Source organism: Budorcas taxicolor, chromosome 13 (genome assembly GCF_023091745.1).
Source record: "Budorcas taxicolor isolate Tak-1 chromosome 13, Takin1.1, whole genome shotgun sequence".
Lineage (NCBI taxonomy): Eukaryota > Metazoa > Chordata > Mammalia > Artiodactyla > Bovidae > Budorcas > Budorcas taxicolor.
In genome coordinates, this window is record NC_068922.1 from 1,192,276 (window position 1) to 1,209,052 (window position 16,777).

The following is a 16,777-nucleotide window of genomic DNA, read 5'->3' on the forward strand; positions in this document are numbered from 1 at the left end:
GAACACATATTTTAGAAATGTTAAATATTGTAATTACAATGCAGGCAGTTTTTGCTTTGTAATATGCATGCTTAAAACTCAGAAGACTGTCTATGATGTTTTATTTTATTGTGTGAAATTTAAAATTGAAACAATTTTGTTTATAGCTTTCTGAATACGTAGAAGATGGCCTAATTTACTGTTACCTTGGAAATAGCAATACCTAAATGCTGTGTTAATTCTCTTTAGTACAATTAAGATCATTTTATAGAGCAAATGTAGTTTAAAATAATATCCTCAAGCATGGATTTTAATTAATTTTAATCATATAAAGTATGTAATGTTTAGTGTTATATTTGGAATACTAAATATAGCTTTTTAATAGAAAACATGCCAATGCCTTTAAAAACATGCCTCAATCAATAAATACACACATCACTGACCTTTTCCTTTTTAAATAGTATTCTAATTATGAGGAGAGCATCTCCAGTTATGTAATTAATAATCCTCTGATGTTAAAGATATCACGTTTAGTTTTTTGAAAGTTTTACTAATAACTGATGGTCTTGGAGAAACTCTTAATTACTAACTTGTTAAGTCATCCCAGGTAAGACTTTCTACTTTGGCACATGTTGATACACACGTGTTTTCTTACACTTCTAGGACTCCACTATTGTCACTCCGATTATTTTGAGGACTGACCCTCAGGGATTTTTCTTTTACTGGACAGATCAAAACAAGGTAAGAAGTGAGATATGTCTCTTTTACATTTTCCAGTGAGTTGCTGACTTGCAAAGTATTCAGGTTTTTATCTGTTTCATGGATGACTCTTAGTAATTTATTTAAAGATTCTACTTAAAAAGAATGCCTAAAATGGAAATGTCTGGAGAGTTTCCAAGGACTGTAGTCTGAAGTATTAGATGTGCTAAATCCTAGAACATTTGGCACTTTTCAGGACAAGAGCATGGAACCGTGAATTGCATTTGTTGTAGAGGGAAGTTAGTCGGTGTTACTGCTGTAAGTCTCCCTGCAGCTCTATCCATAGGGAATGAAGAAAAGGGATGAGAAAGCCCCTGTGACCCCATGACTGTAACTGTGACTTTCGCTTTCTCTTCCTTTTGCCCTTTGTTGCTTTTTAGGGTCTCCCAGCCTCGGCAGGAATTTGGCCTTGATAATTGGTTCACATTAGAAAATCAGGAATAAAATTCTTCCCATTTTCAGGAATTTTTTTCCTGTTTTAGCTTTCTGTTCACCATATCATAAATTTAGAATCTCATTTATTATGGAACCAATTGAGCTGATTCCATATTGAATTATTAAAAAGTAGAATGTCTGCAGATCATAAAATTTATTTGGAGTTTAACAGGCAGTTAGACCAGAATATTCATAGAAAGTGGTTATCATTTCAATAGACAGTGCTATGGTTCTGCACTTGAACCTCCAAGGCCAGCGACCACAGAATATTTTGGTCCTGTAAGTTCTGATATTTGGAAAGATGGGGCAGCTTTTATTGAGATTTGCCAAAATGATACTGAAACGATAAAATATCTGGACCAAATTGTGAGGCACTATTAACCTTTTCACATCCTTGTGTCACTCCTCTCTATCCAGGGTTATTGGTTGTCAGCCTAGCTTTCTGCCTCTGGGGGCAACCTGGACTTCATCAGTGGGTAATGGTTCAGAGACTGCTCTGTACAGCGGCTGGTTTGGGGTCAGGCTGGAGCCTGGGGCAATTCTTAGGGGGCTGGAAAGTAATATATGGCCCCCCAGGGTCAGTCCTGAATGTGTCTCTTTAACATATCTTCCAAAGGACAGATTTTACCTTTGTTGTCCTGGAGTTGCTTTCTGAATATGGGTGCCCTATAGTCACCTCTGGCGACAGACATGGGGCCACAGACATAGACCCCAAGCTAATGTCAAAAACGACGTTTGAGTAAGATTTCATACTGACTGTTCATGTTTATTACTGGGTGTGTTAATCACTTTGGCTTTGACATTCTGTTTGGTTTCCTGCTGTTATGTATAAAACAATGGCTTGAAAGGGTTCTTTTTCTTTTTTTTTTTTCTCCTAAAGGCTATTTTTAGAACTGTTGAAGCTATATTCATGAAAGATATATTTATAATGCCTAGAGCATTTTTAAAATTGGGTATTTGTACGAGAGACTGGAGTGTCAGTTTGATTTTTCAGCTTGTAAATCAAGCTTCTACAAAAGCAGCAGAAGATATTTTGGGGATTTTAAATAATTCATAGCAACTCAGTTAAGCTCCCCTTTAAAACCAATCATAAATATTTCTTTGCTTGAGAAAGAGAAAGTGTTTAGGACCAGAGGCTCTTTGATGTACATCTCTTGTTCCCTGAACCCAGTATTTTGACTAATGCTTATTTTCAAATGTAGGAAAAAATCTCAATTTTTGAATGCAGACCATTTTCTCTTGGTTGTAATGCAGTTTATGACCAGATGAAGCAGATGTTGTGGTAGCAATACTTCTGTCTTTTTATTACTTTCTTTTCATGAGCATCAATCTTTCAGTTCCAGCCAAGAGATGGCAGTTTCGTTTTTCACTTTCTAAGTCAACCATCAGTCATATATCAGAGTTTGGAGGTTTGTTTTTTTAATGATCATATATTAATATCTAAGAGATGGCGTAGTTTAAGAAAAAAATGAAACTTTACATGATTCCAAGTTTGTAATCTTCTGGCTTTAAGCCTAGTTCTAGAGCCAGAGAGAGTGATGAGCCCACTTCTAGGAGACGGACCCCTGTGAGTGATATATTAGCAGCTTAAACGCATGTGAGCAGAGATGGTGCTCACAGATGAGCAGTGGCAAGCAAGCTTTAAGTCCATGTTTTTGCATAACATTATTTGAAGGGATGGGCTGAATGTTGCAATCATGATATTGCTTAGAGGCCCACTTTCTTTAAAATATTTTAATTGACAGTTAGTCTTGGTGATGTGAATCTATCACATGTACTACAGAGTTTACATCTCAGAGAAAAAATATGATACTTTTTAAAGTTTATCCCCTGATTCCCTCCTTGCCTCTGCTTGAAAGCTTTCATTGGTATCTGTGTGATTCACCTCTTTTCCCTGGAGCTTCTTCTTTCGTCTTTGTCCGTGTTTCTCCTCGGCCCACGAAGTCTGTGCCAAAGTCCTTTGTTTTTTAAAATTTTTATTTATTTTTAATTGGAGGATAATTGCTTTACAATGTTGTATTGGTTTCTGCTGCACAACAAACATTGGTTTCTGCTGACTCACTTTTCAGTATACATAGACCCTTCCCTCTGGAGCCCCTTCCCACCTCCCCCATCCCCCTGTCTAAGTTATCACTGAGCACCAGCTGAGCTCCCTGTTTTATGAAGCTCTTTGATTAGTGATCACTTGAAGCCTAGACTGCTCAGAGGTGAGCTGAATGGCTTAAGAAGTAAAGAATGTTGTTACAGGATTTTCTTTTTATAGCCCTGGTGGAGAATCCTCACATTTGATGGGTTCTTATCCAGATCCTCTCTCCTGTCCTGACCACACTGTACCATGGACCACTGATTTGAAGCCACTGATTTTGCTCTCTGTGAACCTTGACACATGTCCTGTAACCCAGCCTTTGATTTGCCACCATAGAATTGGTAGGTGGCAAAGAATATTGATAACCCAGATAACAGATTGAAGAACGTAAAAACCAGAGCTGGCTTTTAGGTAGCAGAAATGTGCTTCTGATGAAACATTGAAGGCATGTTTGGGGGTTGGTGGGGAGCAGATAAATATGAACATCATCTTAAGGGAAATGTTCATACTTGGTATCAGCTCTGGGCTTATTCTAATCTCTTTCCCTTTTAATGTTGGCTCTGTAAATTTTACTGACAGTAATTAGCAGAAACGAGATTCTGAATATGACTATCTTAAGCATGGGTGTTTTTCTTATGTCAGTGCGTGTCATGTGAAGAGGATCAGGTTATTTGTGATCATGAGTGAGAAAGGGCTCTTGTACAGGCTGAGTATGGAAGAGGTTTCCTACATTAAATTATGACTTTTCTTTGGAGCTATGCCATGTCAGGACCAGAAACCAAAGTAGGAAGTATTATCCATGAAAAACATGTGAACTACAAGGGGAATCTGTATGGGAGCCAAAGGAAAAAAGGGGGGTCCATGTAAAAGGCAAACCCAAACATAGTCTGTTAGAATATGAAACAAAGTAGACCTCTGCCTTGCAACCTGAGGCCCTGACCCTGGGCCAAGATTGGTGTAAAAATAAAACTAGTCATCACCAGTTCAGATACAAGAAGTTCAGTATAGTTTATTAAACTCTTCCTTGTATCCCTGAAACAGGAGCTTGGGTAAGGGGAGAGAGGATCACATAATTAAAAAGGAAGAGGAGGAGAGATACATGTTTTAAAGGAAGACTTCCTCCTACTTGATCTTTTTCCATTACAGATATTTATTTTTCTTTTTGTTGCTAACCCACAAATATTAATAGGTTCTTTTTGTAAGAGAGTAAAGCAGTGTTGATGTCCTTGACTCCTTCCCACCTTTGACCACAATCCTGGCCTTGTCCAAAGTCAACTGCTGGTGGGACTTGCCTGGTGGTCCAATGGATAAGACTCTGCAGAGGACCCAGGTTTGATCCCTGAACAGGCAACTAAAATCCCACCAGCTGTGCAGTGCAGTGTGAAGTCAACTGCTGGTAACAGCTTCATGGTATATTTCCAGGTCTCTCTTTAATGAATTTGTGTGTGTATTAACTATGGAAATATTTTGTTTTGTTTATATCCATCTGTATCCTAAATACCATCATTCTATTTTTACTTTTCCACACACTTGATTTTCACTTTACAGCATGTCTTACAGAACTTTCCATGTAAGTACACGTGTATCCACTTTATTTTTCTTACACCTCTATAATATCCCATGGAATGGCTGTGTGTTTAGTCACTCAGTCATGTCCAGCTTTATGCAACCCCATAGATTGTAGCACACCAGGCTCCTCTGTCCAGGGAATGTTCCAGACGACAGTACTGGAGTGGGTTGCCATTCCCTACTCCAGGGGATATTCCTGACCCAAAGACTGAACCTTAGTATCTTGCGTCTCCTGCATTGACAGGTGGATTCTTTGCCACTGTGTCACCTGAGAGGCCCAGGGAATGGATGATGAAATTTTATTTAACAATAAAATATTCTCATTGGTGGACTCTTGGTATTTGTTTCTAGTTTGGGGCTACACGAAAACAGTCTTGTACTTTGGAGTAATACTTTGTCTTATATATCTCTCTCTGAGTATATGGGTCAGGCATCCCTGAGGTAAATTTTGAGAAGTACAGTTGCTGATTGAAGGCTATATATATCCTAAATTTTAGTTAATGGTTGTGTCATTTTATAGCTTAACCAGTCTTGTGTGAGAGGAACTGTTTCCTCAATTCCCACCAACACTATTAAAAAACATTTTAATTTTTGTCAATTTGATGCAACCATTGTATCTCTGCTCTAATTCGCTGTTGCCTTATTTGCTACTGAGCTGTGTACATTTTCCAACATTATGGGCAATTTCTGTTTCCTCTTACATCAATAACCTGCTTAAATTCTTTGCCTTGTGTTGAGAGTTGTCCATTTATTCTGGATGTTAATCCTTTAGCTGTTAGGGATATTTCAAACACTTTCTTCCTGCCTGTGGCTTGTCTTTGAATTTCTTAACTTATGCATGACGAAAGATGACTTGACATTTTCAAATTTGATATATTCACATTCCAACTTTTTTTTTGCTTTTTGCTTTATTCAAGATTTTTCTTATTCATTATACTCTTACCCATCATTATTATTAGTTCAGATTTTTAATTCATGTAAAATTGCCTTAGTCCATTTGGGCCACTGTAACAAAACACCGTAGAATGGGTAGTTCATAAATGACATATTTCTTACAGTTCAGGAGGCTGGAAGTCCAAGACCAGGGTATCAGCATGGCCCAGAGAGACCCCTCTTCTGTGCTGCAGATTTCTTGTGTCCTTATGTGATGGAAGGAGCTAAGGGTCTCTGTGTTGATACTTTATTGCTCAGTCGTGTCCAACTCTTTGCAGCCCCATGGAGTGTAGCCCGCCAGACTCCTGTGTCCATGGGATTTGCCATGCAAGAATACTGGCATGTGTTGCTATTTATTCCTTCAGGGGATCTTCCCAACCTAGGGTTGAACCCGAGTCTCCTGCACTGCAGGTGGATTCTTTACCACTGAGCCACCAGGGAAGCCTGAGGATCTCTCTCTCGAGCTTCTTTTATAAGGGTACTAATCCCATGACGCTGCCCTCAGGACCTAATCACCTCCCAAAGGCCCAGTCTCCTAATACCATCCTTGGGTATTAGGTGTTCAACATAAGGATTTGGCATGGAGTGTCGGGACATAAACATTCAGACTATAGATATCATTCACACCAATGATATGTATTTTAAGGACTGATGATCTCAGAAGTCTAATTTCTTCGAATGGTTAGTCCTGTCTTTGAGTGGTCCCTGTTTTTTCTGGTTGGAACTGGCCCTGATATCACTGTCTGCCATGTAATTTTCTTCTGGCTGGGGTGTGGAGGGTATGGGAAGTGTGAACTATGATGGCAGGTTGTCCTGATCAGATGTTCCCACTTTACTCCCAATGCTGACACCTCAACCACCTGGTTTGGGTGGTCCAGATCTATTCCTGTTTTAATGCCTATGAGTTTCTGGGGTGTCACCTCCTGCTTGTTTTTTATTCCATTTATCTTCTGCCTTCCATGCTTTCAGATTCAAGAACTACAACCCCTTCTGTTTACCCATGATCCTAGATTATAGACATACATTTACACCTGTGTATTCAGTCATTTCTAGGGAACAGGACATGGGAGGACTCCACCATCTGTTCCATCTGTTGTCTTGTTCTGGCCTATTATTTTGCATGAAACAGTCATTGGGGATCCTTGTAAAGTGGTAAGTTTCTGTTAATGAAAACTATAGACTGCCTTCTCTTATACTAACCTTATATTTCTATACTGAGTTCAAATGCAAAGTTCAAAAATTACATATTTACATAGTACATGGTGATATTTTTCAGCAAAGAAGTCAAGAGTTTGTAAATATTTAAGCTGTTGTATCATAAACCTCTATAAAGAAAAGCTAGTAATATCATGTTAAAAAATAGTCTGGGCTCCATAAAGAACCACCAGGCACCACAGATTTTATTAATCACTGTTTATCAACAGCACTTCTTCTTTCACACACACTTCTCTAGAATATACCAGAAACATCAGTTTTGAACTTTCTTGTCTATGGTAATTGGGGTAGGACACTCAACTGTCCATTGAGTGCAACAATGTGATTATAAATTAAAAGATCAGCTCTACACGCTTTTATTTGGTAGCTTCCCCCAAAACCTGAAACAACAACTGATTTATCTCAGAAAACAATGCAGAGCATGTGAGTATCACTGCTGGAAGGCTGGTATCTTTGCTAGGCCTGTAGCAGGACACCAGTCATTGCCAACAAGCAGCAGCATCTATGGATTAAGTCTTTTCCTTCACCTTCCCCAGATTTTCTTCACATAAAGAAATTAATAGAAGGAACACAGCCCCAAATCTAAAGCCAAGTCCTTACTGCTCCTGTGGCTGAGAGTTGGACCCCAGTGGCATTTGCATTCCTTTGCTCTTTCTGGCCTCTGGAGCTCATGACACCCATACAAGAGACAACTGTACACATGGATGTCACCAGACAGTCTATACCAAAATCAGACTGATTATATTTGCAGCTGAAGATGGAGAAGCTCTATAGAGTCAGCAAAAACAAGATTGGGAGCTGACCTGTGGCTCAGATCATGAACTCCTTATTGCCAAATTCAGACTTATGTTGAAGAAACCAGGGAAAACCACTAGACCATTCGGGTATGACCTAAATCAAGTCCCTTACGATGATACAGTGGAAGTGACAAATAGATTCAAGGGATTAGATTTGATAGACAGACTACCTGAAGAACTGTGTATGGAGGTTCATGATGTTGCACAGAAGGCAGTTATCAAGAACACTCCCAAGAAAAAGAAATGCAAAAAGGCAAAATGGTTGTCTGAGGAGGTGTTACAAATAGCTGAGAAAAGAAAAGCCAAAGGCAAAGGGAAGATATCCCCATTTGAATGCAGAGTTCCAAGGAATAGCAAGGACAGGTAAGAAAGCCTTCCTCAGCGATCAGTGTAAAGAAATAGAGGAAAACAATAGAATTGGAAAGACTAGAGATCTCTTCAAGAAAATTAGAGATACCAAGGGAACATTTCATGCAAAGATGGGCTCGATAAAGGACAGAAACGGTATGGACCTAACAGAAGCAGAAGCTATTAGAAAAAGGTGGCAAGAATACACAGAAGAACTATGCAAAAAAGATCTTCATGATCCTGATAACTGCAATGGTGTGATCACTCAGCTAGAACCAGACATCCTGGAATGTGAAGTCAAGTGGGACTTAGGAAGCATCACTACGATCAAAGCTAGTGGAGGTGATGGAATTCCAGCTGAGCTATTTCAAATCTTAAAATATGATGCTGTGAAAGTGCTGCAGTCAATATGCCAGCAAACTTGGAAAACTCAGCAGTGGCCACAGGACTGAAAAAGGTCAGTTTTCATTTCAATCCCAAAGACAGGCAATGCCAAAGAATGTTCAAACTAGTGCACAATTGCACTCATCTCACAAGCTAGCAAAGTAATGCTCAAAATTTTGAACATTCTTTGGCATTGTTTTTCTGGACCTTTCTTGCTTTTTCTATGATCCAGCGGATATTGGCAATTTGATCTCTGGTTCAAAAAGCAAGAGAGTTCCAGAAAAAAATCTACGTCTGCTTTATTGATTACACCAAAGCCTTTGACTGTGTGAATCACAACAAACTGTGGGAAATTCTTCAAGAGATGGGAATACCAGACCACCTTACCTGCCTCCTGAGAAATCTGTATGCAGGTCAAGAAGCAACAGTTAGAACCAAACATGGAACAATGGACTGGTTCCAAATCAGGAAAGGAGTACATCAAGGCTGTATATTGTCACCATGCTTCTTTAACTTATGTGCTGAGTACATCATGCAAAATGCCAGGCCAGTTGAAGCACGAGCTGGAATCAAGATTGCCAGGAGAAATGTCAATGACTTCAGACATGCAGATGACACCACCATTGTGGCAGAAAGCAAAGAGGAACCAAAGAACCTCTTGATGAAAGTGAAAGAGGAGAGTGAAAAACCTGACTTAAAACTCACCGTTCAAAAAACAAAGATCATGGCATCCAGTTTCATTACTTCATGACAAATAGATGGGGAAACAATGGATACAGTGACAAGCTTTATTTTCTCGGGCTCCCAAATCACTTCATATAGTGGCTGCAGCCACGAAATTAAACGACACATGCTCCTTGGAAAAATAGCTATGAGAAACCTAGACAGCATACTAAAAAGCAGAGATATTACTTTGCTGACAAAGGTCCGTCTAGGCGAAGCTATGGTTTTTCCAGTAGTCATGTACGGATGTGAGAGCTGAATCATAAAGAAAGCTGAGTGCTGAAGAAATGATGTTTTTGCACTGTGGTGTTGGAGATGATTCTTGAGAGTCCCTTGAGCTACATGGAGTTCAAACCAGTCCATCCTAGAGGAAGTCAGTCCTGAATATTCATTGGAAGGACTGATGCTGAAGCTGAAACTCCAATACTTTCGCCACCTGATGTGAAGAGTCAACTCATTAGAAAAGACCCTGATGCTGGGAAAGATTGAAGGCAGGAGAAGGGGATGACAGAGGCTGAGATGGTTGTATGGCATTACCTACTTGATGGACATGAGTTTGAGCAAGCTCTGGGATTTGGTGATGGACAGGGAGGCTTGGCATGCTGTAGTCCATGGTGTTACAAAGAGTCAGACATGACTGAGTGACTGAACTAACTAACACCCATCTGAGCAAACAAGTTTGATGGGCAAATACCACAAACTTCTGGGTGGCATAACTCGAAGGTCAAGCTTTCTGTTTTATCCTAGCGCACTCCAGGGCCAATAGGCCTCTTTACCCTCAGAGGTAACTGGCTTGAGAACACACGCTTCATGGACTTCCTTCTTTTCCTGTCTCTATTCCACATGTGTCCTGGAGACACCTCTAAAATAAACTCATTTTAGTAGAATCCTCATTTAGGAACTGCCTAACATGGATCCTTACTGGCTAACAGCTTAATGGAGATGCCCCATAATTAAGGGAATTAAGAAGATTTCTTACTAAGAGGCACCGTAACTGGAACCTGTTAGGTAAATATTTTGTTTTAAGCCAGGGAGATTTTTTAGTTGAGTCTTCATCTGAGAGGCCAGAACTTGAAATCTGACTGATGTGGATTGGAGTTCTAGTTCTAGCTCACATCCAGTGAGTCATATCTGGCAAATCTCTTCAACCATCTGAGCCTCCATTTCCTCATCTGTAAGACTGAGTGTTAACTTTCTCAGAGTTGCTGTTAATTATGATACACAAAGTGTGTAGCACAACGCTTTGTTGTTGTTTAGTTGCTCAATTCGTGTCTGTTTGTGACCCCATGGACTGTAGCCTACCAGGCTCCTCTGTCCAAGAACAATGGATGCTGCTTTGTAGACTCAGTCTTTGTGGTGGCTTTTTTAAGATTTAATTTTTAAATTAAATCAAAATTTAAATGTAAGTTTTCCTGAAGTATGGTTGACAAATAAACTTGTAAGATATTTAAAGTGTGCATTGTGGTGATTAAAAAAAAATAAAAGTAAAGAAATTTATCCATTGTGAAAAAATTCCCTGCATCTAGTTAATTAGCACATCCATCACCTACCTCACTTATTTTCTTCTTTTTTGTATGTGTGAGAACATGTAGGTTCTATTTTCTACAAATTTCATTCATATAATACAGTATTATCAACTATATTCACTGTATTACACATTAGATTCTCAGACCTTATTCATTTTATAGTTGAAAATTCATAGCCTTTTACCAACCTCTTCCTAGTTCCCCTGGCTTCCCAGGTCATCAGTGGTAAAGAATCTGCCTGCTAAATAGGAAGACTCGGATTCATTCTGTATCAGGAAGGTCTCCTGGAAAAGGAAATGGCAACCCACTCCCGTGTTCTTGCCTGGGAAATGCCGTGGACAGAGGAGCCTGGCAGGCTGCCGTCCATGGGGTTCCAGTCGGTCACGCTCAGGGGCTGAACCACCATCCCCCTGGTCCCACTGTGCCCCAGCCTCAGCAGCCACATTTCTACTCTCTGTTCCTGTGAGTCTGACACCTCCCCACCTTTGAAGGTTTCACATATATGTGATGCCATGTCATATTCATCTCTCTCTATTTGGCTTTATTTCACTTGACATAATGCCCTCAAGGTCCATTGTAGTAGTTTCTATTATTGGTATATAATTAACAGTTAGTCTCTGACTAAACAGTTAGTCCCTAATTTTTAGGGACTACAAACATTCTGTTTTGAAAGCCAAGTGACTGTCTGTTTACATATATTTAAAAATATTTTTTCTTCTTCTTCAAGGCAATAGATTGTTTCCTCTCTAGACTCTGTTGTGGTCTTTGATCTAAAGCATTGAGCCTTAGGTCTGTTGGAGCAAACAAGATGTTTATGTATTTCATAACATTTCAGGAGCAGAACTACAGAAGGCAAAAGAAGGGGTTTATCGTTGAGAAGACTTTCCCACTGAAGGTAATCCACTAATAAATACTGCATCATAGGTGAAAGGTTTTTGACCCTCAGGAATTGGAAGCATCTTGTGGAATGAGCTTAAAGATGATTTAAAAGTCTTAGGTAGGAGGAATGCTATTATTCACAAGCAGAATTGGTTTCCACCATGGTTGTCTGTGTCTTTTTTTCCTAAGATAATCACTGTGGGATTTTCACTGCTGTATTGGCACCAGGCAGCTCCTCCTTCTCCATTCCAATAACATCCTGAGAGAGTAAGCTTGCAGTTATTTGTGAGTATAATTTAGATAGTGGTCTGTTGGATTACTGAGGAGTAAGCCACTTTTCATCAATTTTGCTTCCAGATTAAGCTTTATTTATTTCCAACCTTTCTTTCACTGCCACAAGTCCCAGAGTTTTTGCCTCAATGAGTTCGAGCTAGTGTAGGACAGTGAGATGCTATGACTGCTTACCCTATGTAGATACAACAGAAGAACATGTTGTTAGAATGGAAGCCTTTACCAGATTGTGATTCGTGGTCTTTTAGTAAATGTATTTTAAAATCAAGCTGATTATTATGAAATGGCATCATTGTACTTTCTTTAGAATCGTTTTGAGGGTGTTAGTGAATTAATCTGATTTTCATGTCTCTATCACAGCACTTCATCAGGCTGATAACAACAGCAGGGCTCATTTGAATATGTTGCAATATGATTTAGAAATATATAGCACCCTGGCTTTAATTCAAACTTCATCACCCCTAATATAATTTAATTACAAAACTTTATGTGTTGCTTATATTTAGCTCTTCCTAGTCTTGTCAGTTCAGTTCAGTTCAGTTGCTCAGTCGTGTCCGACTCTTTGCGACCCCATGAATTGCAGCACGCCAGGCCTCCCTGTCCATCACCAACTCCCGGAGTTCACTCAGACTCACGTCCATCAAGTCCGTGATGCCATCCAGCCATCTCATCCGGGGTCGTCCCCTTCTCCTCCTGCCCCCAATCCCTCCCAGCATCAGAGTCTTTTCCAATGAGTCAACTCATCGCATGAGGTGTCCAAAGTACTGGAGCTTTAGCTTTAGCATCATTCCTTCCAAAAAAATCGCAGGGTTGATCTCCTTCAGAATGGACTGTTTGGATCTCCTTGCAGTCCAAGGAACTCTCAAGAGTCTTTTCCAACACCATAGTTCAAAAGCATCAGTTCTTCGGTGCTCAGCCTTCTTCACAGTCCAGCTCTCACATCCATACATGACTACTGGAAAAACCATAGCCTTGACTAGACAGACCTTAGTCGGCAAAGTAATGTCTCTGCTTTTGAATATACTATCTAGGTTGGTCATAACTTTTCTTCCAAGGAGTAAGCATCTTTTAATTTCATGGCTGCAGTCACCATCTGCAGTGACTTTGGAGCCCCCAAAAATAAAGTCTGACACTGTTTCCACTGTTTCCCCATGTATTTGCCATGAAGTGATGGGACCAGATGCCATGATCTTCGCTTTCTGAATGTTGAGCTTTAAGCCAACTTTTTCACTCTCCTCTTTCACCTTCATCAAGAGGCTTTTTAGCTCCTCTTCACTTTCTGCCATAAAGGTGGTGTCATCTGCATATCTCAGGTTATTGATATTTCTCCTGGCAATCTTGATTCCAGCTTGTGTTTCTTTCAGTCCAGCATTTCTCATGATGTACTCTGCATAGAAGTTAAATAAGCAGGGTGACGATATACAGCCTTGACGTACTCCTTTTCCTATTTGGAACCAGTCTGCTGTTCCATGTCCAGTTCTAACTGTTGCTTCCTGACCTGCATACAGATTTCTCAAGAGGCAGGTCAGGTGGTCTGGTATTCCCATCTCTTTCAGAATTTTCCACAGTTTATTGTGATCCACACAATCAAAGGCTTTGGCATAGTCAATAAAGCAGAAATAGATGTTTTTCTGGAACTCTCTTGCTTTTTTGATGATCCAGCGGATGTTGGCAATTTAATCTCTGGTTCGTCTGCATTTTCTAAAACCAGCTTGAACATCAGGGAGTTCACGGTTCATGTATTGCTGAAGTCTGGCTTGGAGAATTTTGAGCATTACTTTACTAGCATGTGAGATGAGTGCAATTGTGCGGTAGTTTGAGCATTCTTTTGCATTGCCTAGTCTTGTAGTAGCAATTAAATTGGATGCTTTCCATGCTATGAAGTTATTATGATGGTTTATTTGTACCTTTTGATAAAAAATTAGTTTGAGACACTGGATTAAAGGAATGTGTAGAGCAAATACTTCTGTATTGTTCATAATTCTATTCCTTGTTATGTGGAAAACCCATTTGCCCTTATTGTGAATACAATTCCCAGACACTTGGTATTGACCCAATGTCATGTTTCTTTGCTTGAATTATAGATGTTGTAGATAGAAAAGCATATTTGGTTGTCCTCTAGGTCATTTTCTTGCAAATGCAAAATTGTTTGATTCTACTGATGCAGTTCTTGTCATACTCTTTCCATATTTAATCAGCATGACAAGCCTCTTTTTTCCATCTGGTAAAATAAATAAAGGTGGAAAATTGTAATACTTAAATTGTCATTTAAGTATTTACCAAAAATAGACCAAAATAAAAATTTTCCATTTTTCGCGTTTTATCCTTACTTTGTTTAAATAATTTTAAAAGGTTAAACAACCTGATTATTAGGAACTTGTTATCACATAAATTGCTTTTCATATGCACTAGTTCAATTTGCACACACCTTTTATCTATTGTTATTATTACTGTTATCATCATCACCAAAAATAGCATCACATATATGGAGTTTTCTGCACACCAGTCACTGCTGTGGTATATGTGCGCATGTGCATGCCGGGGTGTGTGTGTGCGTGCACACATACACATTCAGTCATTTCCATGAACCCATGAGGCCAGGCCTCTTATCACTCCCATTTCCAGGTTAGAACATTGACATGTACACAGAGTGCTGACCCTCGTTACACAGTTCATGAATAGAGACGGGACTAGAATCCAGGTAGCCTGGCTGTGTGTCCTGACCCTTAACTTCTTGCTTTTTAAAGATCTTGTTTAATTTGTAAAGTTGTTTTTCTCAGATTTTTCCCCCCTTAGATCTGTCTGAAAAGAAATCTCAGTAGGCATATTGCATGTGCAAGGAAAAGGCAAACAGTGTGAAGTGGTTCTCAACTTGGGCTGCACAAGGAAACATTAAAATCACTGGGGGAGCTTCAAAAATTGTTGCTGCCTGGGTCCCATCCCCAGAGGATCTGATTTAATTGCTCTGGGGTGCGGTCAGGACCTTGGATTTTTTTTTTTTTTTTTTAACGCTCCTCGTTTGATTCTAACGTGCAACCAAGGTGAACACTGATAGGAAGCAAACTGACATTGCAAATCAATTCAGTGAAGTTCCTGAGGGCTTGTGTTCACTCTGCCTTTCCTTCTGTGGCCTCATTTCTATCAAAAATCAGACTCAGCTTAAGCACCCAGAGGCCCTACAAGACTCTGAATTATTTAGCTACAATTGAATAATATTCCCTATACTGTACTTAGGAAGGCAGCAAATTACTAACGTTTTTTAGAAGGAGTCTTAGTATCCAAGATTGAATCAAAATAGATACTTTTGTTATATTCAGTTGATTAAAATTCATTTAATTTTCCATTCCCTGGATGTTCTAAGTACTAGGTATTCGTTTTATGTTTGCTGAACATGTCGTCAGCATTCATGCCTGTTTATTAACCTTTATGTTTTTCTAGATCTTCTGTTAAACCAAGTTGCTATTTGAACATACTTAATTAAACTAGCTATACTTTTGAATGAGCAAATGTGGTTTCAAAAATGATTTTATATAATTATATTATACCTTAAACTTATGGATACAAAGCAGATATCATCTTGGTAAATAATGACATCATGTCATTTTTAAAATTAATTTGTAGAAATTATTTCTTTATTGACACATTAGCCCAGCAGGGAAACCAGAGACAATGAGGTCATATACAGGGGTGATAGGAAGCTGTGATATAATCAGTTCTAAATAATATATTTAAGTGGTAAAAATCCATATTTCTCCCATAAGAATACTTGGTTTTTACTTCAGTCTTCAATATGCATTGTTATGAGAAAGATTTTACATGAGATTTCTCTTTAGTTTTGTGCATGGTGAACAATGCACCTGGTGAAGTGAATGCCTCAATGAAAAGTTTTATGGGGCAGAACCATTTGCTATGCTAAGAAACTAAGTGTTATGCTGATATACATAATGGATTCTATTTTTAGATGAACATATGTTCCTATAGCCTGTCTTCCTTATGCAAGAGGCCAGCGGTTTCAGCCCCACATTGTGAATACTGAGACTTCGATGATCAGAGGAGATGGGACTTTAGGTTGTGAAATTTTCATCTATTTTAGCCCTAACATATTTCATGACTCGGGGAAAAATTGGAAACAAAACAGATTAACATATACACCGTACTATATATAAAATAGATAACCAACCAAGTACTACTGTATAGCACAGGGAGCTATAGTCAATATTCTCTAAAACCTATAAAGAAGAAGAATCTGTAAAAATATATGTATAACTTAATCATTTTGCTGTACACCTGAAACTACCACAACATTGTAAATCAACTATACTTCAATAAACAAAACAAAAATCTAAACAAAGTTTTAAAACTGTTTCAGCTTTTTGGTGTTTGTAGGGTGAGTTCTTCCAGAAGTTGACCTCAAAACAAAGATTCAAGTTCAAGTAGTTTATTTGGAAGGTGAGCTCCTGAAGCATGGACCAAGCAGTGGGGAAGTGAGACAGGCAAAGGAAGACAGTGATAGAGGGTGAATTATCAGATACCCATGAACACTCTGGTCAACTAAATCTCCATCCCACTGGGAGCTCTGGGCATGGAGCACACCCCAGAATTATCGTGATTGAGGTAAGAGAGCTTGATATCTACCACCAGTTCCTATGTGTCTCTGAAGACAGCTTTGCCCAGGGCTATTCTGTTCGCAGCACCTCTGCCAGCTCTTCTCTGTGGCCAAGGAGCCTTCAGACTGGTGTCCCCAGACTTCGAGAAAGCTCTCAGACAAAGTTGCCTTTGGAAGCTGTCAGTGGGCATGCATGGATACACATGGCCACCAGCAGCAGCGACTGCTCTGAAGGCTTTGATTTTAA

At 39.2% G+C, this 16,777-nt stretch overlaps 1 protein-coding gene across 1 annotated transcript in view; it reads left to right on the top strand.

The window, feature by feature from the left end:
- The window catches only part of PLCB1 (phospholipase C beta 1), an 854,020-nt gene that overhangs the window by 23,383 nt on the left and 813,860 nt on the right, over positions 1–16,777 (top strand). Inside the window, exon 2 of the mRNA XM_052650392.1 lies at positions 643–720. Within this exon, the coding sequence (XP_052506352.1) occupies positions 643–720 (78 nt within the window). The remainder of the gene's footprint in view (positions 1–642; positions 721–16,777) is intronic.